General features: G+C 44.2%; 1 protein-coding gene across 5 annotated transcripts in view; it reads left to right on the forward strand.

The window, feature by feature from the left end:
• The window catches only part of PHF12 (PHD finger protein 12), a 39,765-nt gene that overhangs the window by 1,422 nt on the left and 13,643 nt on the right, over positions 1-24,700 (forward strand). For all 5 annotated transcript variants that reach the window (XM_077749877.1, XM_077749879.1, XM_077749875.1 and 2 more), the window contains exons 3-5: positions 19,751-19,823; positions 22,400-22,793; positions 24,078-24,198. In XM_077749877.1, the coding sequence (XP_077606003.1) occupies positions 19,751-19,823; positions 22,400-22,793; positions 24,078-24,198 (588 nt within the window). The remainder of the gene's footprint in view (positions 1-19,750; positions 19,824-22,399; positions 22,794-24,077; positions 24,199-24,700) is intronic.

Genomic DNA, 24,700 nt, shown 5'->3' on the forward strand with positions numbered 1-24,700 from the left:
CCCGCCGCCCGCCGCCCTCGGGATCCTGCCGGGCTGGGCTTTTCTGCGGGCGGGTGCGCGGGGCCCTGGGCCGCCCGAGCTGGCCTGGGACGGACCCGGGGGTCCGGCCCCCCAGGCGTTTGCGGCTGTGGAAGAAATCATGGAGGGTGTCTCTCGAGTCCGCCTCTTCTCTGCTTCTCTGTTTACAATATGGCGACCTGCCTTTAAATTATATTTTTATTCTCAGCGCCATTTTGGCCGCATATATGATTTGCAAACGTCTCCCGGGGAACGGTGGGGGTAGAGGCTCGGAGTCCTCTCTGCAGAAGCTCCTCGGGGGCCAGGGCTAGGATCTCGCCGCTTTGGTCCCCCTTTCTCTGCCTCCGCTTGCGCCCTGTTGCCTCTCGGAGCTGCCACCCTCTTTCCCTCCCCGCGCTGCCGCCTCTTAGGAAATCGGGCCGGGTTAGACAATTAAAATTGCCCTTGGGCGCCGATTTCGCTTCGCCTTCGGATCGGCGAGCCCTTCGCGGCAAAATTCTTTGCTGCCGGGGCAGGATTGTGTGCGGTTGCCTCCGCGAGGGCATTTTTAAGAAGCGGAGAGCTGGAAAGCTGAGCGCCTCCCCCCACCCCCACCCCCCTTTTACTGAATGCGAGAGGAGGGGAGAGACCGGAGAGAGAGGGAGGGACCTGGGTTGATCGCCCGCTGCGTGATCCTCCTCAGCAGCTCAGCCCAGAACAATCCGGCCAGGAAGAGTTTAAACTCCAGTTTCTGCCTGGAGAAACCATCTGCCCTCCGCAAAAATCCCGCATCTGCGCAGGGAACCCAGATTGCGTCGTGTTCTGATGGGTTCTTGTTCTGTTGTTCAGCAACAGTTGAGGGAAGCAGGCGTTTGTGAGAGAGCGGGAAAGAGGGGCTTCTGTTTGTTCCCACCCGTTTTTGATGTTGCCTTTTTTTTTTTTTTTTTTAGTCCTCTGTTTAAGAAAAGGGGGGGAGGTTCCTTCGGCTCTCCACAGTGTTCATTCACATTCTGTCTCTTCGGTTTGTGGAGTAGTGCCTACTATATATTTGTACTAATTGCAGGTTTTGGAACACTTACTAGACGGATGACTGATACCGGGCAAAATTAAGTGTGTGGTCAGAAGTTATGTAGGAAGCTCCCATTACCATTCCCAAGATGCTTTTGCCCAGGAGGGCACCCCATCTTGGCTTGTAATGTTGCAGGGACAAAAATGTTATCCTGGAGGAAGCTTTGTTGCTGGCTTTAAATTTTTTATTATGAAGTGACTAATACCAGCAGGAAGGGTCTGTGGTTTTTAAGCTTTGCTTCCTGTTAGGTGTGATCTACCTGGAGAAAATCTCTCTGGTCAAGTTTCCTGTGCTGGTCTTGAGCAAGGAAGAGATTTGTACCTGGATATGTTGTTATTTATCAATTTTTTTCCTGTTGCTTACGTTTTCTATTGTGCTGGTTTGATATACATACCCAGATTGAATTGTAGGCCTCTTGATTTAAAATGTGGGTTAATGTTTTACCACTAGGAAGAAGCTAGTGTTAACCAGGAATGCTGACTCCTGTGTTGAGTGAGAATTTTGTAAGCTCATTCATTATCTTTTTTTTTTTTTTTTAAGGCTTATTTATTTTTGAGAGAGAGAAAACACGTGAGTGGAGGAGGGGCAGAGAGAGAGGGAGACACAGAATCCCAAGCGGGCTCCTAGTTGTCAGCACTGAGGGATACAGGGCTCAAACTCAGGAACTAGGAGATTATGACCTTAGCCGAAATCCAGCACTTAACCAACTGAGCAACCCAGGTGCTCTTATAAACTCCTTATCTTTTGTCTCATTTGTTTAGTAAGCTGAGATTGTTTATTAGAAACTTGAGGTGTGGAAGAAGTGTGCTGTTTCGCCTGACTTTCGGCTTTTAAACTCTAAAACCTAACCTGGATCTTCTAATTAGAGGAGTGTAAGTCTTGTCAAGTTGTAACAATTAACAGTTTCTACTTCAGCTAGGAGAGAAGGAGGTACTTTTAGCTGTTGGTGATACTCAGGTTTTGCCTAGACTGTGTATTTCATTGAATACTTTTCCTTTTTTTTTCCCCCTTTTTTTTTTTTTAAGAGGACCATGAATGGGAACTGGTAATCAGAGATTTGAGAATCCTAGTAAATGAGACAGGGTTTGTTTCACATCTCCAGTTCTCTTTTTGAAGATGCCAGTACTGAATGTACCATTGATTTATCTGAGTTATTATATAAACTACAAAACATTCTGGATACTGGTACAAAGGCAGGAAGCCGTCTTTCAAGTGAGGCTTATCCCACATTCCTGCCTTCTATTCCACACTCTTTCCAGCACAAGTGAAGTACTTCGTTAACCATCTCCACCAGAGTAGTTAGGTCAAGCAGTTGACAGTCTCAGAAAATTTTGATTCCTGGGTATGCTGGCTTTCATTCATGCCATTACTTCTTACTTGCGCCATGTGGGAGTGCAGTTAGGTATGGCTTTGTTTTCTCTTGCTCCCCTTTTTAATCGGCTAGGACTGCATTACATTTGACCCTTAAACAATGCTGGGGGGTTAGGGGCACTGACTCCCAAGCATCCAAAAATCTGCGTAACTTTTGATTCCTCAAAAACTTAACTACTCATAGCCAACTATTGACCAGAAGCCTCAACAGTAACACAGTCAACACCTATCTTGCATGTTGTATATATTGTACACTGAATCCTTATAGTAAGGTAAGCTATAGAAAAGGAAATGCTATTAAAATCATAAACAGAAGATACACTTACAGTACTGTACTATAAAAAATCCGCATGGGGCACCTGGGTGGCTTAGTTGGTAAGCATCTGACTTCACAGGTGGTGATCTTGTGGTTCCCGAGTTCAAGCCCTGCATCGGGCTCTGCACTAACTGCTGAACCTGCCTGGGATTCTCACTACCCCTGTCCCACTCTCTCCGTCTTTCAAAAAAGAAAAAAAAAATTCGTATACAAGTGGATCTGCAGTTCAAATCCCTGTTTTCCAAGGGTCAGCTGTATTTCAGTAAGATCATAATGTTAGTTTTCTTTATAGTCAGAATGTTCAAAAGTGAACATTCTTGCAAACCCCGTAGATCCTAATCACGGTGCTGCTGTGGGTCTTCATTCAAAGCTGCCTGAGACAAGTCCTTTTTCAGCCTGGTGTGCCTTGCCAGCTTGCCTCACAGTGAACGAGTTCTAGTAAAACGTTCCAGAAGTGATTCTAGGCAAACTTTACCTCCTGGGCTTAGTGACATAGCCATAACCACAGGGGATTTTTCTAAGATAAACTTCTGGAGGAAATGACTGGTCAGATAAACTGGTTTAATTGTCTTGTCTTTTCTCAGGGGCCAGTGCTCTGTGTGAGGAACAGTTCTCTCTTCCCAATTAGACTGGGGGCCCTATTATCTGGGTTTTCTGTAATGATCCTCTGGGCCAGGGAACGAATTGTTCTATGCTTGGTACCATGACCTCACCGAAGAATTAAACTTGAGGAGGTGATTTTTTTTGTTGTTGTTGTTCTTGTTGAAGTGACAGTGAAATCATTTTATCTAAGTTTAGCTGTTTATCAGTTATTCAGAGTGGCAGTATGGGATGCTAAACCAGGAGAACTAGAAAGAGATACAGGGTTTTTTCCTTAAGTGTTTTCTGGTGAACCTGACCTCTATCAGAATTGTCATGCCATTCGTTGGACTTTTAGAAAATACTGGTCTCCATGGATTGGTCCCTAAAAATTGGTTTACAAAAATTACAATAACTCGTGGAGCTCGGGTTGCCGCTGACTCGTCTTTATGTTTGAAATTGGATTGTTCCAACTGGATTGGATTGTTCTCACTGATAAAGTGAATACCATAGGCCCTCGGTGATGAGGCTCACTGGAAACTGGATGTTTTCCTCTGATTGCTTTCTCGTGGCATTTTGTTCCAGACGGACCAAGGGACCAAAACAGTCTGATTGAGAAGTGCATCTACCTCAGCAGACCTCAGCATGGTTGCTTCCCGTCAGACAGATTTCTGTAGCATTTGCCTCCGCATGTTATATTTGGAATTGTTGGCCGGCTTTCCTCTCTTTGGTGTTGGCAGCGAGATCCAAAATGAGGTTTTCGAAGAATGAGAGTAAAAAGGTCTCTGTGCACAGGCAAAAACTAAGCTCAGCTTGGAGTTTTGCATATTTAATTTTCAGTGAGTCATAACAAGAAAGCTTTCACACATACAGTGGAAAACTGCCTTGCAGAAAATATTTGCCGGCTGAGCTTTTAAGGAGGTGATTTTTCGGATTTGTTGTGTTTAGCTCCTCGCGGGAATAGTATCGGGCTACTGATGAATTAAAATACATTTATTTTAACATTATCTTATGAATCTGTTGTTTCTGACATTTTAACTGCTTGGAAGCTTAGCACTAAGAACTGGAGGTGATAGCATCTGGCCTTCCTCCCATCACCCTGCCCCTTCAGTAGTAAAATGATTCAACAATAAACAAACCTAATTTGGTTTTACGTGTATTTTATTTATTTTTGCATTTGCTGAATTGTGTTGGAATCTGGGTGTGTAGTATTGTTTTTTAAATGTTCCTCTCAAACAGGGAGGGTCTGGTAACGTTCAATTTTAGCTCAATTTCACAGGCATGCATTGTAAACTTAAAGTAGGGCTCAGGGACTAATTCTTGTGATAGGAGTGCTTTGGTTCATAGAAAAGAGGATAATCGGGACGCCTGGGTGGCTTAGTCGGTTAAGCGTCCGACTTTCGTTTGGGTCATGAACTCGCGGTTCGTGGGTTCGAGCCCCGCGTCGGGCTGTGTGCTGACTGCCAGCCCAGAGCCTGGAGCCTGTTTCAGAGTCTGTGACTCCCTCTCTCTCTGACCCTCCCCTGCTCACGCTGTCTCTCTCTCTCTCCTAGAAATAAATAAAAACATTAAAAAAAAATTTTTTTTTAAAGAAAAGAGGATAATCGCTGTTTAGAAATAATAATATTTAGTATGAATTCTTTACTCTCAAAATGTAACATAGATGTCCATGGTTAAGAAAGGAGGCATCAGAGGGGCATCTGTGTGGCTCATTCCGTTGAGGGTCAGACTCTTAGTTGCAGCTCAGATCATAATCTCACGCGGTTCATGAGTTCAAGCTCCGCATCTGGCTCTGGGCTCAGTGCAGAGCCTACTTGGGAATTTTTCTCTCTGCCCCTCCCCTACTTGTGCTTGCTCGTGCATGCGCTTTCTTGCTCTCTCGCTCTCGCACTCCCTCAAAATAAATAAATAAGCTTTAAAAAAAAGGCGTCAGTACTTCATCCCTTTGCATGGCTGAGTCTGTTTATGGATATACCACAGTTTTGTTTATTCGTTTATCAGTTAATGGACATTTGGGTTTTTTCTTCTTTCGGCCATTGTGAATAATGATGCTGTAAACATCTGTGTGCATGTTTTGTGTGGACATCTGTTTTCATTTCTGTTGGTGGTGTACCCAGGAGTAGAATTGCTGGGTCACAGGGTAACTCATGTTTAACTTTTGAAACACTGCCAGACTGGTTCCCAAAGTGGCTGCACTCCACCATCTTGCATTCTCAGCGGTATAGGAGGGTTCCAGTTTCTCCACATCCTTTCCGACACTTGTTACCATCTTCTTGGTAAAAACTGCCCTGTGAGCAGGAGTGCTGCTGTTTTGATTTGCCTTTCCCTAATGGCCAGTGCTATCAAGCATCTTTTCATGTGTTTATTATCTGTTTGTACATTTCCTTGGAGCAATGTCCATTTTGATCCTTTGTCCAACTTCAGTTGGGTTATTTGGGGGGTTTGTACTATTGTTGCTAGGTTGTAAGAGGGGTTTTTTTGTTTTTGTTTTTGTTTTTTAGTTACAAAAATTTTTAATGTTTATTTTTGAGAGGGAGACACAGTGTGAGCAGGGGAGGGTCAGAGAGAGGGAGACACAGAATCCAAAGCAGGCTCCAGGCTCTGAGCTGTCAGCAAAGAGCCCAAAGCGGGGCTCGAACCCACGAACTGTGAGATCATGACCTGGGCTGAAGTTGGTCACTTAGCCAACTGAGCCACCCAGGCTCCCTGTAAGAGTTCTTTATATATTCTAGAAACCAAGTCCCTTGTCAGATATATGATTTACAAGTATTGTCTCCCATTCTGTGGGTTGTCTTTTCACTCACCCATTTTATTTTCTAATTTTTGAATCTTACGTGGAATAAAGATAGTTGATTTAAGCTCACTTTAATGTCTGTGCCTTTGTTATCAATGTGATGACAGTGACTAAAAGGCTTTTTCTGTGAACTCCAACCAGGATGGTGCATCTCCGTGGAGAGAACCTTATCCGCCAGCTGCCTTAAGGCGGGGTGCCCACTAGGCACCCACCAGCCACAATAAAAAATACCTGTGTATAGAAATCTCTCATATTCAGAGGCTCCTAGTTTAAGGAGGACAATTTTAATTTTCTCACTTTGATTGGTGACACCTTGGAGTGGAAATAACTCCAGATCAATTGATCTATCTTTTGAACTCAGTTAACAAGAACAAAAATTGTTTGTACACTGTGGCAAACTCACCTGTTTATGTGTCTTTACATAGGCCCAGATAGCAATAAATAGGGAGACAGAGTGAAGAGAATATTTGCCGGAAGGTTTTATATAGCTTATAAAAAGAAACAGTCTGTTTTGATGCCCCCGAGAGGATTTTTGCTACCTAGGAATGTAGATGTCCTGCTTCTTAACAGAAATAGGTACTTCTTTTCTCCTACAAGTGCTAAGACAAAAGAAAATAGATGAAGCTCAATGTTGTTTGCGTTTGGTTATACATAAGAGTGTTGAAATCTATCTCTGAACATTCTTGTCCCACCCCCAGCACATACACAGTTACTTGGTTGTATAGTTAAGCCGGCCGCCCTAGTTCTGGTTGGGGGGCACCTGGGTGGCTCAGTTGGTTAGGTATCCGACTTCAGCTTACGTCATGATCTCACAGTTCATGGGTTTGAGCCCCGCGTTGAGCTCTGTGCTGACAGCTCAGAGCCTGGAGCCTGCTTCAGATTCTTTGTCCCCTCTCTCTCTCTGCTCATGGCTTTGTCTCTTTCTCAAAAATAAACTTTTTTTTTTTTTTTAATTAAAACAAATTCTGGTTGGGTTGTAATGGCACTGTTGGGGTTATGATGGTTATATTATGATCATGCAGTACAGGCTCCTGGAAACGCATTCTTACTTTAAGGTGCCAGCGTTTTAAGCCACCAGAGCAGGGGGAGGGGGACAGTTTGTTTTCCCACCTCAACTATGCTCTTCCTTTAACTTAAGAGTCCCCAGGGAGTACAAACATGGCCAGCTGCATTGCCATTCAATGAGTGACACTTATGAGAGCACCTCCACATAATGCTGGCCTCCCAAGAGACCGGACAGGAGTACAGCTGTCCCCCTGCCAGTTTCCTGAAAGAGGAGGACATTGTATTCAGTGCAAGTCCTAGACTAAATTTCAGAAAGGCACTTTGGTATTGCGAATTTGTCACCATGCCCAGGACGCATGCACAGGTCGCTAGCTGTTTTTCCCATGACTTGAGAGCAGTTAAGAATAAGAAGGTGACTCCTTTTGGGGCGCCTGGGTGGCTTAGTCGGTTAAGTGTCCGACTTTCGCTTAGGTCATGATCTCGCGGTTCGTGGGTTCGAGCCCCGCATCGGGCTCTGTGCTGACTGCCAGCTCAGAGCCTGGAGCCTGTTTCAGTCTGTGACTCCCTCTCTCTCTGACCCTCCCCTGCTCACGCTGTCTCTCTCTCTCCTAGAAATAAATAAAACATTAAAAAAAAAATTTAGGTAAAAAGAAGGTGACTCCTTTTTCTGCCTGCCATTTACAGATGTCAAAGTCTTCATCCTTTAAGCCTACTATTATTTCTGAATCTAGGTCTCAGCAAATAAGAAAAAAAGATGAAGTTTTAGCACATTTGCATGGGAGGCAGAAGACACTGAGGGGTACAATAGATACTGACAAAAGGAGAAATCATTGCTTTCACCCATCAGCAAAAAGAATTTGTCTACTGTGTAGAGCTGTTGTTGAATTCACGGTAAGCAAATTCCAAGTACACTTTACAGACTGATGAAATTTCAAGTAACGTAAGATTTGACTCACTCATTCAAAAAGCTACTTTCCCTTTTGCAACCGTGTACTAAATGCTCACTAAACTATTTGAAAGCCAGAGGCTGACCCATTTCCTCTGCTCACTGCTGTGCAATCCCTGGTGGTATCACAAACAAGAGACCCGCAAAGATAAGCACTGGTTGGGGAGCAGAAATGATGTCTAGTCCTACCAAGTGGGTGGTGCCAACACAAACACATGGTGACCACTCCTCTCCCCCAATTACATCTGCTTTCCTGTATGTTAATAGTGTTTGGTTTTTAAGTCTTTGCCCTTCCCCTGTTTTCTGATAAACTGTACAAGATAGATCTCCCAGGAAATGTTTCCCAATCTTGAAAGGACAAAAGACAGAGAATGAAACAGCAGGGCGGGGACTCTGTGCCTGAACGTACCGTCAGTGGCTCCCACTGATTTGGGCTCTGCATGAGGCTCTTTTGAAATAACCTTGAGTGAGCCAGCGAGGACTCTCCACAGGGCTTGAATTTAACTGTAGCCCAAAGACGTCACTTTACCACCCGGCCACGCAGGGCTGAGGGAACCTCTCAGAATTACTAGCAAGCTTGAGTTCCAGGGTGGAACCCTGTTTGTAGCAGCATAAACACATTTACGGACTTTCCATCCAGCTGTGATCCTCAGCGGGATGTTGAATATTATTTTTCTCTTCTCTGCATTTGTGCAGAGAGCAGAGCAGAGCAGCTAAGGAAACGCATAGGACTTTAAGTAAATGTAGATACGTTACAAAACTGGGCAATGAAGAGCTACTCTTGTTCTTCCCACCAGCCCTGGGGTCCTGTGATGAGCCCAGAGCTTTTTAATTCCCGCATTCACTGAACCATCAGATGGAGTTTTACTGATTCTTAGTTTTAACAAAGCTTTGGAAACATTAGAGGGAAACTCTACAGTGAACTTTTTCAATTGACAGTCCTCAATTATTGGTCAAAAGGCATTATGAAAATTATACTTCATTAATCTCATTAAATATGTCTAAACCTATGACTCTTCCTAGTCCTTTCTTTAAAGTTTTTTAAGATTTCTTTTTTTTTTTTTAGTAATATCTTTACCCAACATGGGGCTCGAACTCATGACCCCAAGATCAAGAATTGCAGCTCTTCTGACTGAGCTAGCCAGGTGCCCCACATAGTTCTTTCTGTGTATATATTTTTTTAATTTTAATGTTTTATTTATTTCTGAGAGAGAGAGAGGGAGACACAGAATCTGAAGCAGGCTCCAGGCTCTGAGCTAGCTGTCAGCACAGAGCCTGACACGGGGCTCGAACCCACAAACCACGAGATCATGACCTGAGCTGAAATCGGACGCTTAACTGACTGAGCCACCCAGGCGCCCCTAGTTCTTTCTATATTTTTAAAAAAATTTTTTTAATGTTTATTTTTGAGAGAGAAAGCAGGGGAGGGGCAGAGAGAGAGGGAGACACAGAATTTGAAGCAGGCTCCAGGCTCCGGGCTGTCAGCACAGAGCCCGATGTGGGGCTCTAACTCACAGACTGTGAGATCATGACCTGAGCTGAAGTCGAATGCTTAACCGACTGAGCCACCCAGGCGCCCCACCTCATAGTTCTTTCTATGCATAGGTTGGCTATATCCAACTTTCCTTGATCTTGCTTGCCATTTTTTGTTTTTGTTTTTTAAAGTTTATTTATTTTAAGAGAGAGCGAGAGTGAGAGTAGGGGCTCAATGGGGGGGGGAGGGCGATCACAGGCAAACTGTGTGCTGTCAGTGCAGACCCCAATGTGGGGCTTGAAGTCACGAACTGTGAGATCATGACCTGAGCCGAAATCAAGAAGCTTAACTGAGTGAGCCACTCAGGTGCCCCTTGCTTGCCATTTTTTGAAAGCATCTTAAATGTAGGGAGTATTCTGTCAGTGATTTTGGCCTTTTGATAAACTTTGCTCGGCTTTATCATTTTTTTTAATGTTTATTCATTTTTGAGAGAAAGAGTGTGAGCAGAGGAGGGGCAGAGAGAGGGTGAGACGCAGAATCTGAAGCAGGCTCCAGACTCTCGGCTGTCAGCACAGAACCCAACACAGGGCTCATACCCTTGAACTGTAAGGTCATGACCTGAGCTAAAGTCAGACGCTTAACGGACTGAGCCACCCAGGTGCCCCTCTCTTTTGTTTTCTTTATCCTTCCTTTGTAGTCCTCATGGTTTTGCCTGGCTTAGATGACACTTAGCCATTCTAGCTTAACTTAATTCTTACAACACCTAATTCCATGATTATCAGACATCTTTGACTGCAGGCTTCAGTTTGTTGGTGTTGAAGTAAGCTGTATAGTAAGAAAAGTAACTGCAGTTTACTTAAATTATGGGAAAGAGCTTATGTCCAAGACTTGTATGCTTGCTGCATAAGAGCTTTCCTCAGATCTTATTATTTGTGTGTACACAATCAGACCTTTAGGGGTGATTCTTCTTTGGTTAGGGATCATCTGAGAGAAAAGTGGGCCAAAGGGAAAAAATAGTGGTACTCTGTCTGTGAGAAGTATGTTCACCTCCTAAATAGGTCAGTGGGGGTATAACTGGAAGGCTTCAGAAGCTCAAGTCAGCACTTAGCTGTGGCATCAAACCACGACAGCATAGTTTGACAGTATGCCCAGGAGATAACTTCAGTCATGTAGGGTGGGGAGCTTTAAGGTTTATGAGTAAAATTGGGGTTGGGGGCGCAGGGGTAAAAGAGGGAAGGAATAGACCCTATGCTGTTTTGGTGCAAATTATTCTCTATTTTTCCTTTTTTTTAGGAGACCCTGTCAGAGGAGGGTAAATGAGACAGAAATCCTCCTTAGGGAAAAGCAGCTGGGTCTTAAGTAGAAACCTGCTTCCTGTATTTAGTTGCGTTTCAAATAAAGACATTGCTAGTGTTTTTAGTGTTCTCAGCCTTTCTAGAACTTGAGGTCCAGTATCTATAAGATGGAAACTGATCCAGATTTCCTGAGCTGTGTGTGCAGAAAGAATATGGCCTCGTTATTTCCTTGTTATTGATAGTCCAGTAAATTTGGCCACAGGGCAGTACCCAGTTTTCCATACCTCTGAGACTCTTCTGGAATACACCATTACAGTTGTTGATTCTTTTTTCCAATGGAACATTCCTAGGAACATCAGAAAGTGTTGAGGCCAGAATGTTGACTTCCAAAACAGGTGGGGGCTCCAGCATCTATCGTGAGGTGAATGAATGAAGCCCATTTTTAAAATGTCTGTAGCCAGCTCATTTGCCATCGTGGAGAAGCCAGGATTGCAAGAATAGCCAAGCTGATGATAGATAAGGGCCTGTGGTACCCAGTCTCAGCTTGGAGAGAAGTTAGCAGAGGGGAACACCTGGCATGACTGTTGGTGCCCTACCCTTCCACCCTCCTTTTGCTGCACTGACTTTATAACCCTGTTCCCCAGGTGTCCTTCACTGGGAGGTTGCCACAAGCCAGCTCTGCATAGAAGGCAGTGAAATTGGGGGGCACAGTCAGCTAGTTTGAAAGGATTGTATGCTTGTGGAAGTGACGCAACTAGCTAAGTTTCTCAATGGGGCATTTGTAAGGGCCTGGCACTTCATTGGTTTCCTTGTTAACACTGCTACCAAGGCTTTGCATGAAAAAAACAGCGGTCCTTGTACTTTTTATGTACTTTGTGGCATTAGCTGTACTTGAGTCAGTAGCTAGGATGAAGGAGGGCAAGGACCCCCTGAACTTTGTGTTTACCTCCAGTGTCTTTCAGCATGGCCATCTTCCCTGCCTTTGAAAGGTGGGCTGTATTTGAAGATAAAAACTGATGCCCATACAAGTGTCCAGAGGAAACGTACTGTTTATGCTGACATTTAAATTTCATTAGATTTTGTTTCTTTGAAACATAGACCATTAAATTTGGATATATTAATACAGATTTTTTAAGTTTTAAAAGATATTTTTAAATTAAATTTTACCTGCACCTCTTAGCTTTTCTAGAACGGAAGCTGGTTTCAGTTTACAAAAGGCTTGTTTTCTGTGCTCATAGGTTCCTTTGTAGATCAAGATGGCTGCCAGGAGGCTGAGACGTGATGGTGGGCCTGTCGGTGATCACCTTCACCCCCACGGTGGCTAATACCAGCGTAATTCCTGAGCTGGCCAAGGGCAGCGGGGCTGGTCTGAGGGAGAGTAGGCCTGTTCCGAGCACGTATTGTCTTTTGCAGTCACTCTTACACAATGCCGTTAAATAGAATTGCAGGATTTTTATCTGGTAGTGGACCTCAGATGGATGGATGAGACCCATGAACTGTGAAATTAAAAATCAAAACTGCTCAATGCTATTGTTTGCTGGTTGAACACCCCACCACCGCCCAGAAAGGGGAGGGGACATATAGATGGGGGGGGTGAAATCTTTTTTAGTCTGATATTTTAACTGCAACTGCCACATATGGCTCGAGAGCTTCTGATTCTTGGTGAGTGATGGGTTCTGACAGGAAAGACCCTAGCAGTTCATGCGACTGACCTCTTTTAGAAGAGAACCCGAGTGGAAGGCTGTTGGAATATTGTATGCAGATATGCTGTCTGCATAGTGCTCCTGTTCGGTCTTTGTGTTCAGTAGAATATTTATTTTGTCAATCTATAGGAAGAGAAAATGAAATGTCTTCTTTCTTAAATAGTGTCGCTCCCTCTTGCTTCCTTTTGTCCTAAGACACATACCAAAGCTTTTAATTTGGTTTGGTGATATTTCCATGTCTCCCCAGCTGCCCTTGGCTCAAGTTTTAAAATGTCACTGTCACTTATCTAGATGGACAGTTCTAAGCCAGACGTCGGTAACCTAACATATTTTGAAAAACCAGTCCAGAGCCCAACCCCATTTTTATCTGCATGTTTTAATGCAAAAAATAGGTCTCTGAAATAAAAGGCAGTCTTTCTGCTTCCCTGTCTCCCTCTCTCTCTCCACCTCTCCCCTCCTCCCTTTGTTCTCTTGCTCCCCTCCCCCTTCTCCCTTCCAGTTCCATATTGAAAAACTGCTTGCGCTGGATGGATAATTAACGCAGGGCTGTGGAGCAACAGGTCCCACTGGTGGCGACTAAATCTGAAGTAAATGTTAATGTCGTGCAGGTTCATGCGTATTAATAGGTGGGGGAGATGAGTGAGGTTAGACTCAGATCAGCCACACTGGTGTATGACTTGAAATAGATCCTCTTAATTAGAGAGCCAAGAACCATGACAACTAGCGTCTTCCACCTGCAGTGGTGGGCTGCAGCCTCATTAGTGAATGAAAGAGGCATTCTAAATTAAAACTGGACTTCATCCTTTGGCTGTGAGTTGGGATCATCTGGCTCTGGGCTTTGAATCTTTCACATGGAGAGGCCTGTCGATGCCGGCATCACAGTTGGCTGAGGGGTGCAAGTTTGTAGTTTTCTCGTCGATGTACTCCAGAAATAGACCGATCTAGACACCCTCATCAGCAGTAGAGCCAAATCATTTAGATTTCTTTATCAGAGTCTAGATGCTGCAGAGGTTGGCATTAGGAGTTTTAGTTTTGAAAAATTAATGCCTTTGACCAGTTTTTCTAAGTGGTTTGTGTACAGGTGTTACCGTTAACAGTTTACAGGCCCTGTCAGGCCTCACAGCCACACCAAACTGGGACGCGTATCCTTCGGTTTGTACAGTCTCTGAGGATTTAGAGCTCTCTTCTTATGAACTATTTTATAACTAACAGAATGTCTTTAAGATCAGGTACTGATTAGAAAAAATAGTGAGTTAGAAAACAGTGAACAGTCACCTTCTGGCCAGGAATTGTAGGCCGGGGCTTTTTTTACTTTATTTTTTTATTTTATTTTTTTTTTTATGTTTATGTTTTGAGATGTGCCTGGGATTTCTCTCTCTCGCTCTCGCTCTCTCTCTCTCTCTCTCTCTCTCCCCCCCCACTCTTTGCCCCTCCCCTGCTCACTCACTCGCTCTCTCAAAATAAATAAGCTTTTTAAAAAAGTTTATTTATTTTTGAGAGAGAGATTGAGCCTGACACAGGGCTCAGCCTCACACACCGTGAGGTCATAACCTGAGCTGAAATCAAGAGTCAGACGCCTAACGGACTGAGCCATCCAGGTGCCCAAGGCCGGGGCTTTTTTTTCTTTTCTTTTCTTTTTTTTTTTTAAGTTTATTTATTATTTACTTTTTGAGAAAGCAAGTCGGGGAAGGGGAGAGAGAGAATCCCACCGAGACCCACACTGTCAGGGCAGAGCGCAATGCAGGGCTCAAACTCACTAACCATGAGATCATGGCCTGAACTGAAGTTGGACACTTAACCAACTAAGCCACCCAGGCACCCCTGGGCCAGGGCTTTTTAAATGATCTGAGAAGAAACATTCAAAGCAGTGAAGATGGATATTCTGCCAAAGCTCTGTCCTCACAGGGCACTCTCTAAAGAGCCACCTTCAGGTACCAAATAACCAAATTTCTGGGGCTCTTCTTGGAGCCTGGCATCCGTGCACAGTTGAGTCTTACATAGCTCTGTGTGGCAAGGATCAGGGTGTATTCGATTATGTGTTGTCTCATTGTCAACTGTTCTTTTCATGATGTTCTAGCCTTTGATCCCTGAGAGCAGGGACCATGTCTGAAATCTCACCGCTTATCACATTGCCTAGCATAAAATAATTGTCCATTAAATGCTTGAGTGGACAAATGACTTTGGTCTTCTCTCCCCAAAGGAGAGTAGTTTATTTCTTGGTGGGGTAGATAATAACTAGTTGCCCCTCCTCCAGTATGGTGCCTCCAGCGTGGCATTGGTTAGTAAGCAGAAATATTGACTGCTATAGAAGGAAATGCTTGACCTTGAGGAAGATACTTTAGTGAATATTCCACGGTGTTCCCCAGAAATAAGAGAACTACCAAAGGTTTTTTACAAACAGCTTGGGCTCAAGATTTGAAAGAACCAGGAAACCGACTTGAGTTCTAATTCTGCAACTTCTGGCTCCATGGCTTAAATTTTTTTTTTTTTAATCTTTATTTATTTTTGTGAAAGAGACAGAGTGCAAGCAGGGGAGGGGCAGACAGAGGGGGAGACACAGAATCCGAAGTTGGCTCCAGGCTCCGGGCTGTCAGCACAGAGTCCAACCCGGGGCTCAGATTCACAAAACGCAAGTTCACGACCTGAGCCGAAGTCAGATGCTTAACTGACTGAGCCACCCAGACGCCCCAACCATGGCTTTACATAAGTCCGTTTCCTCACCTGTGTGGTGAGGAATTGTCACCGTGTGCTGGTGAAGATCAAATAAGAGCATCTGTGAAAACACTTTGTGATCTGTAATATGCTGTGTAGATGTAAGACAAGATTATCACTCTGCTGTTTCTAAGCTTTAGTGACTAGGAAGCATACTGATATCTTTACAGGCAGTACTGCCTCATTATAGTGTCCTCATGGTTTCCACTGGAAGCAGCAGAAACTCTGCTAGAACATTTCCAGCATCACCTGACTTAAAACTTTTAATGATTTCTTTTTATAGAGAACGGCTCTCAGCACCTTGTCTTCATTGATATGTAGGGATGAGACGGAGCTGAAACGGAGCCTTGTTTTTCTTGACAGACATATCCTGATTTAAAGACTCTGGCATGCATGTAACAGTTTCAGAGTCGCACCCTAAACTTATAGGAACACCATTCTTGTGGGAGAAAGAGCTTTAAGATGGGCAGCTGAGGTGGGAAAGTCTTCAGGATGTGTTCTGTACAGGAGTGTCCTGAAGCTGCAGAATCTCCTTTCTCCTGGAAACCTTTCCCTGTTGGCAATATTTCTGGTGCCGAATAAAATCAGTCTGTTGGCACAACAGCCTCTTTTCAGAACTAGTTCTTGAGCTTATTACTCCAATGACAGTCTGTCTTTCCTGGATCCATTTCATGAATCCATTTTTGCTCTAGATATTCGAGTTGAAAAACTGCCTTCTAAAAAGCTTGAAAGGAATTGCTAGGGGCCAAGAGAAAACATCATCATGAGAAAGCCTTATCGTGGGCAGTTTCTGTATGCCAGGTGTACCTGTCATAATCATTTTTTAAAAACATGGACTTTCCTTCCCTATCCATCCTATCCTATATATTTCAGCTTTCTCTCCAGATAGCACATTTTCAGGGCACCTGGATAGCTCAGTTGGTTAAGCAGCCGATTCTTGATTTCGGCTCAGGCTCAGGTCATGATCTCGCAGTTCATGGGATCGAGCCCTAAGTCCAGCTCTGTGCTGACAGCATGGACCTGCTTAGCAGTCCCTCTCTACCTCCCCTCCCCCACCTTGTACACTCTCTCTCCCCTACTCTTGCTTTCAAAATAAATAAACATTTTCAAGTTTATTTCAAGACGCACATTCTGTCTTTGAGAAAGCAAAATCTCAACAAGGCCTCACTGTGAAATGTTCTGTGCTCATCCTGGAGATAGCATTCTGACTTCCCTGTACTATTCCCTAAACTCACAGCCCTTATCACACACTTTAGAGCAGACAAGAGGAGCCTGTGGCCATAATCTAGAATTCTAAGAAACAAGTGGTCTTAAAGTTGGTATCTGTGAAAGCAATTCTTTAGAAACCAACCAGGAGCTACTTTTAAGAGCCTCTTAATACAGACTTTAAGCATTTTACCCCTGTGTTAAAAAAAGAAGAAACAAATCAAATCGTTTACAGAAGATTTAAATGAGTCAGGTGGGTTTGCAAGTGTGGACCTTGACTTTGATGTCTTACTATTTTGTGACTTAGAAAACATAAATTATTTTATGTGGTTTAACCACTGCATAACTTTGCCTCATTTGCTTCCTAGACGCCTATTTTAGTGTTCCCCAGTTTTGTTTTGTTTTTTAACGTGTATCTACTTGAGAGAGAGCGTGAGCAGGAGAGAGGCAGAAAGGGAGAGAGAATCCCAAGCAGGCTTCACACTGCGCATAGCCCAATGTGGGGCTCAAACTCCTGAACCATGAGATCATGACCTGAGCTGACCTTAGCAGTTCCAAAATGAATGGGCACACAGAGTGGAGAAAGGGTGTATGGACTGTGTGGGGAGCCACCAAGTTAATGAAGCTGGAGAAGGAGGCAGAATTTTGGCCACTGGGATCTTAACCTACAATACTGAGGATTTTGAACTTTATCCTGTAATGGATAAGGTAGGGGTGATACTGAAGGGCTTTGTAATTAGGAGAGTGATATGATCAGAATTGTGTTTTAAATAACTCATTCTGCCAGGAGGGGTTCGGGCTAGATTGAGGGAATCATGGATGGTGGACCAGGAGGCCATTTACATCTTGGTAAAAAATCTAAGTTCAAACCACCTTGCCTTGCCCTTCTCTGCTTTACATGCTTGGTGAAGAGTATCTTGGTACAAAGCCAAATGGGTAGATGAAAAGAAATGATGAAAAACAGAATTAGAAGTGACAGCCTTTTCAGGGTTAATTTTAATATGACAGTTGCTGAAGCATGGCAGAGTCTGTAGCCTTTGCAAATTACATGCGTACATTTCATTAGGTTGGATGTGGTGTATGCAGAAATCCACTGGTGAGAACTAGGGAAGACTTTACAGGTGACATTCACTTGTGGTCCTCTAGGGCTTGAAGACCTGTCACAACAGGCTAGTATGCCTCCAGTTTTCGGCTTCCTAGTAAGGATCTCCTGAGATTCCAAGGAAACAGAGAAGAAAGGAAGCAAGATGCTCTGTGGACTTAGTGGACATCCTGACATGTATACTCCAGTCTCCAGGGAAGTGTGGCAAAGCAGGAACTAGGAAAATTTGCCAAGCCAAGTGCTCTTGTAGATAGAAACAGTAGAGCAGCATAATATTAAGCCTTGGGACTTCAAGAAGAGCCCTTATATATTCAGTCCTCAATTATTTTTTTAGTATTTCTCATCTTTTTTTGATGAAAAGTTCCCTTCTGACCGCTAGGAACAAAATATAAGAATTTCAATAGCATAAATGTATCCTCATTCTGTATAACAGAATTTCTGGTTCTGTAGGCGTGACGTGAGGTCTCAGAATTTGTATTTCTTTGCTAATAAGTTCCCGGATGATTCTGATATTTGCTTCTGATCTGGGGACCACACTTTGAGAACTACTACTGTATAGACATTGAAATGATTCTCTCAAGGATATAATAAAGTCTCATATATATGGTTCTTGATGTAAACTTAGTGGAAATCAATGATCTGGAGGTTCAGTAAGGCATGCCCTATACAGATTGAATTTTGATTCAGCATTGACTGAGTGACTACTGTATGTACGACCTCTATATTATCAAGCTACAAGGAGGGAAAAGATCCTATAATGGATCCTTGTCTTGGTCCCTGTAATGAAAAAATAACAGGGGCACATGGCTGGCTCAGTCACTGGAGCATGTGACTCTTGATCTCGGGGATGTGAGTTCAAGTCCCACTTTGGACATAGAGCTTACTTTTAAAAAATTGGATGGAGGGGCGCCTGGGTGGCTTAGTCGGCTAAGCATCCAACTTCAGCTCAGGTCATGATCTCACAGTTCATGGGTTTGAGCCCTGCGTTGGACTCTGCGCTGACAGCTCAGAGCCTGGAGCCTGCTTCAGATTCTCGTCTCCCCTCTCCCCCNGAGAGAGAATTGTCACACAAGGGAAAAGATGAGAAGGGCCAAAAGAGAACTAAACCATACAGCCCAGATGTCCAGGAGGTCCAGGTAATCCAGGAAGAGCACATGGAGGAGCTGTACTCAGTTATCTCTTGCTGTCTAACAAACTGCCCAAAACTCAGTGGCTTAAAACAGACACTGGTTATTCTCTCTCACAAGTCTGGGTGACTGAGCTCAGCTGGGTGGTTTTTCTGTTCAGCATCGTGTTGTCTGGGACCACAATCCTTTTGTGGCTCGACTAAGCTGGCATGATCTAAGACAGCTTAGTCACATAGCAGTAAGTGCTGACTTTTGGCTTAGAATTCAGAGGAAGCTATTAACCTTAACTCTCCTGAGTGTGGCCTCTCAGCATGACAGCAGGGCTCTGAGATGGAACATTCCAAACATGTAAAAATGGAATCTGCAGGTCTCTTAAGACCCAGCCTCGGAAGTTACAACATAGTCACCTCTGCTGCACTCTACTAGTCAAAACGAGTCACGAGGCAAGCCTAATTTAAGAGGAAGTGGCCTACCCTTGGATGGTAGGAAGAGCAAAGAATTTGCAGCCATCTTTAGCCTTATAGGATTAATAGGGTTTCACAGGCATAGCGTTCTAGGGGGAAAGGGCTCTAGAGAAAGAAATAGCAATTCTTCCATTTGACTTGGCAAAAGCATACCTGAAAGGGTCCTGGGAACGTAGAACGGGACTGTGCTACACAGGGTTCTGAATAGCAGATGGAAGAGCTTCCTTCGACTTATAGTGACAAACTTGAAAGACTGTAGAGGACCTATCAATGATTTTATTAGCATGATACAGTCTGAAGATGGTTCTCAAGGCTCCAAACTATGTCTGTCTTTCTCTATAAAGCCCAATGTTAAGAGCTCTGGATTTCTCTTCTCTTTCTAAGATGTGCGAGTAGGTCCTCACTCTTCAGGTTATTGTAAATGATGCCGAGTTACCATCTTGAAAGACGAGAGAAAGAGCCCTAGCAGTGTTGCAGGACGAGCCAGCATAGGAGGCAAGGGACAGGCAGCGCTATCCCAGACCTACCTAGGCTTTTTCCTGCTGCATTGAAGGTTAGTACTTAGTCTTCCCCTTGTCTTTTCCCCACAGTAATCCTCCACTGAGTGAAGAGATGTTGCCTCCTGGGGAGTGGATGTGTCACCGGTGCACTGTTCGCCGAAAGGTAATAATACCACTTTTTGAAGGCTTTGCTCAGAATGCCAGATCTAGAGCACTGATATTCTAGAGCTAAGACGGCCTGGCCCTGAAGGCATTTTCGTCCCTTCTTCTTGTCTTTTCCAGCCCTGGAATCACCCTCACTCTCCCCATGGTGACTGTTTGGAATCCAGTAGGGCCTAAAATCCAAACATGGGCTGCTGAAATGGGCAGAAGAGGTGTGTTAATTTATTGAGCCATGTTCATTCACTAGTGACAGGAGTAGACTGAGGAGTTATAGACCTCCTGAAAAGTGGCCTGAATGTAGCAATTCTATCCATGACTGAACGTAGCTGAAGAAAAGCAAGGCTGCTTCTCCAGCTTGATGGGAAAAGGATTCCCCTCACCCCAAGGCAAAGAAGTCATTGGTATCGAGAGACTTGGCTGGGTATGTGGGAGAGTACTCCGAAGCCTCTGGTACCCTGAGGTGCCTGCTGTCTCTTGAGCTCCCCTTCCCTTGGCTTTGATAGTTCAGTACTGGTTTTGAGAACATGATTTTCTACTTTGAGAACTTTTGTGGGGTGCGAAAGCTAAATTCCTCTTTATCAAAAAAGGAAGTCTGTGTTTTTCCATTCAGATTATGACAGACCCCATCCTCACATTTTAGGCTGTGAATTAGAATCTGTCTATGAACTGTAAACCATCCCCATCCCTCCCCCACACTAATTACACACCAAGCAATTTGCCTTTGTTGTGACATCACTTCTGCTTTCCTGGCCCCTGAACATGATGTCACAATGAATGATGATTTCCTTGGTTGCAGAAACAGGATGAGATGATTCAGAGATTGTGGTTTATGTGTGTAACAGTGTTCAGCCTTTAAGAAGGTAAACAATTAGTTAGGCTTTTATTTTTCGACATGTGCACAAGGGTTCTTATTAAAAGGTAAGGCAGGGCCAAGTCAGCCACTTAGTGCCAGCTATGGTTTGATGTCTCCTCAAGTCCACAAACCAGGCTGTCCGCCAGCCTGACCACCTCTCAAGATGTCTTCTTGTGCAGCCCCAGTTAGGTTAGAGCAGGGCCAGCTAGAAGCACCTGCCAGCTAGGAGGCCTTTCAGAAACCTGCCACTCAAGAAACTGGACATGAAAGGTTCAGGAACAGCTGAAGGAGAAGTGAAGCCAGGAAAAGAGGGTGGAGAAAAGGAACTAACATTATTTTAGTGCCCATTGTGCGCTGGGTATTTTACATGTTCTCTCATTTAATCCATACAGCCATCTATGGGTGCTGGTGAGAGTACCTCCATTTTAGAAAGGAAGAGACTGAGACTTACAAATGTAGAATGAGGACTCAAAAGGATTAACAGAGCCAAGATTTGAGCCAAATTGTCTTACTCCAAAGCTCTATTACCTCTTCATTAGTTTTCTGGAAACAGAGCTGCTTGGTGAGAATTATAGTAGCCTTTTTCTAACATAGTGTGCTTTCCCCCGAAATGCCACTGTGACAGGCTCTCAGATGGACCTTTTTGCCCGCCAGTGCCAAATCTGCCTTTTCCACCACCACTACCCGTATCCCCCTTTGGCCTCCTATAGTTAAGCTGAAGTCCTTTGGGCCCCATCAGCCTTTGATGTTCAGGTCCTGTTCCTAGTGGAGGCTAGATCTTCCCCCGACTCGGAACCATCCCTTTCCTCTATGTCACCCTCGGTCTCCACCGTGTCTTGGAAAGGAGGAGAAGAAAGGTTTTACTAGTCTTACTTTACAGAGAAATTCATGCCCACCATCCTGAGCCATCCAGGGTCATAAGGAATCAGTGGCAGAATTGGGACAGATCCCGGGTCTCCTGATTAGAGACCAGTGTTAAGACCTCTATTTGACCGCTCTTTGGAGTCCTAGAGGAAAATGTAATACCAGTCGTTCAGTCCTACTGAATAAACATAGTCTTTTTCCATGTCCCCACATTCCCATTTGAAGAAGTGTCCTTTTCAGAGTTGTAGTTAAACTTGAAACATCGAAAGGCACCTTTCTCGGACACTGATCATTGGGTGGCTACCTTCCCCACCCCACCCACCCCCTTGCAGTATAGTTACTTTCCGAGTCAGCACCCAACCTCCCTGGACAGGGAACTCTGCTTGCGCCTCTTACTTTGCTTTTGCAGACTTTATTCTGAACACAATTCTTAAAACCATTCAAGAGGTCAGGATGCTCCATAGCAAACTACGGTGGCATTGAGTCCTGCTATATTTTTCCCACCGTTCTCACGTAGCCTCACTAAATTTATTTTCACTGTGATGATTCTTAATCCCTTTACCCCTGTACTTTGTATGGAGATGGCGCATGTCAAATGATGACTTCAAGTAAATGATGTGCGATAGATGTATAATTGTTTCTCACTTGCCCTGCTGTTTGGTGATTCCCTGCCGCACAGTTTTGCCAGCTTTAGTTCAGTTGTAGTTTTGTCAACTTGAACAGACCAGTGTTCCAAGTCCCCCAGTGGATGAGTCTGTAACATGTTGGAGAATTCCATAATTTTGGCTAGTGGTCTTTGTAATGTCCATCTCTTTCTCTGTTGTACTTTATATGATGGGCCTACCTGTCCATTTGCACAGAAACGAGAGCAGAAAAAGGAGCTGGGCCACGTCAATGGACTGGTGGACAAATCTGGCAAACGGACTACATCCCCTAGCAGTGATACTGACTTGTTGGACAGATCAGCCACCAAAACTGAACTCAAGGCCATTGCCCACGCCCGGATCCTGGAGAGGAGAGCCAGCCGGCCTGGCACGCCCACATCCAATGCCAGCACAGAGACGCCCACCTCTGAGCAGAATGACGTCGACGAGGACATCATTGACGTGGACGAGGATCCGGTGGCAGCGGAGCCGGACTATGTGCAGCCACAGCTAAGGCGGCCCTTTGAGCTGCTGATTGCTGCCGCCATGGAGCGGAACCCCACCCAATTTCAGTTGCCCAATGAACTGACTTGTACCACTGCACTACCAGGTTAGCCAAAGTGTCGTGTTCCCTCCCCCCACACCAGCTGCCCCAGAGGGCTACTGTCCAGCCAGAGGGCAGTGCTGCCTGTGGGATCACCGGGTGGGTAGCCACTCTCATGTTCCTGTCCTTTGTTCTTCCTGGGCATCTCTGAAGGTTTCAGCCTTGACCATGCTTACTCAATTTTCTATTTTCTGCCCTCAGGGTATCACCTTTTAAAAAATATAGGCAATATATTCACATGGTTCAAAAGCCGGAAAACATAAAAAGGCTTGAAATGAAAAATTTCCCTTCCACCCCGTCTGCCATTTGCCTGATCTCTATCTTCCTATCCCTCTCAGATAACCACTTTTTGGTTCTTGTGTATCTCCTTCTAGAATTTCTCTGTGCATGTGTAAGCAAATATAATATGCTCAGTATTTTCCCTTTAAATAGCTTACTTGGTATACTGCTCTACATCTTGCTTTTTTCACTTCACAGTGTGCTTTAGAGATCTTTACATATTAATGTAGACATCCCTCAGTTTTTCTTAATGGTTGCATAATAGTCTACCATATAGACGTGCCGTAATTTATTTAACTGATTTCCTATTAATGGACATTCAGGTTGTTCCTAATCGTTTGTTATTATAGGTGGTTCTGCACATAATTTTGTAAATATATCTTTGTGTACATGTGAGTATTTCCATAGGGTAAATTCCTACTGTGAGAATTGCTGGGTTACAACTGTGCATTTATAGTTTGATGAGATGTTACGAAATTGCCCTTTATTTTCCCTTTAATCATGTCTTCTACTTGATACCACGAAGCTTCTAGATGTTATTTTCTTTTTCTAAGAGAAAGTGAAATTGGCAGGCTTCAGAATCCTGTTCAGTCAGCAGGATGCATGTGAAAGCAAAACTTTTCTGATTTCTATAAAAATGAGTAAAATCTACCCACCTTCACAGAACAGTCTTCGTTGACCATTTGACTTGGGCATGTGTATTTCTTAGATTGCAATACCTAACAACCTAAGCTTCTGACCACCTCATGTTTGCAAAACATAGGTGTGTTTCTGCCACAGAACAGGTGACTTCAGACCATGGTTCTGATTTATGTCTCGGTGTTCCTTTTCCTCCCTTCCTATTCTTTTTCTCATTTGAAACCAGCCCAGGGGCCCTCAGAGAGAGACCCATGTCTAGGCCGTGGTACATGATTTTACGGAGATCTGTTCCATTCACTTGTTGTTGTTTCCGTGTCCCAGACTAGGAGCTCTGCATCCAGGAAAGTTCAACACCATCGATTTCTCTTCTAGGTTCTAGCAAGAGGAGAAGAAAGGAGGAAACCACGGGGAAAAACGTTAAGAAGACACAGCACGAGTTAGATCACAATGGTCTTGTTCCCTTACCAGTCAAAGTATGCTTCACATGTAACAGGTATTTTTCTTCCATACTAGGGACTCTTCCCATATTCAGCGAATGATATTTTTTCTCTCTTCCATCATCTCTCCCAAACCCTGTCTGTTAAATGTGGATAACCCATATTACGACGGCACGAGTACAGAGGCTGAGTGACCAGTTGACCAGAGCAAATTCCCTAAAGTACTGTAGACTGTGTTTATAGAGGCTCGAATAGGAGGGGTTGGACTGAAACAGAAGCGTGAGATATTTTGACTAGCTAGCAGGAGGAACCCTGGCCAGCAGAGACCCAGGTCCCTGGAAAGGGCAAATAACTTTTTAAATCAGCAAAGATGAGTTTAAAAGCAGTACAAGTATCCGTGGTAGCTAACATGCATCTGACTGGATGACTTCCAAAAGCCTCCAGGCTGCCCCAGTTGTAGCTTCCCTGAGACACTGGTTTCCTTCAAATAGGATCGCCTCAGTGACGGGAACCAGCTGCTTCAATTACTGAAGCTGGACTTACTGGCCTGGGTGTCTT

Source organism: Crocuta crocuta, unplaced genomic scaffold (assembly GCF_008692635.1).
Source record: "Crocuta crocuta isolate KB4526 unplaced genomic scaffold, BGI_CrCroc_1.0 scaffold149, whole genome shotgun sequence".
NCBI lineage: Eukaryota > Metazoa > Chordata > Mammalia > Carnivora > Hyaenidae > Crocuta > Crocuta crocuta.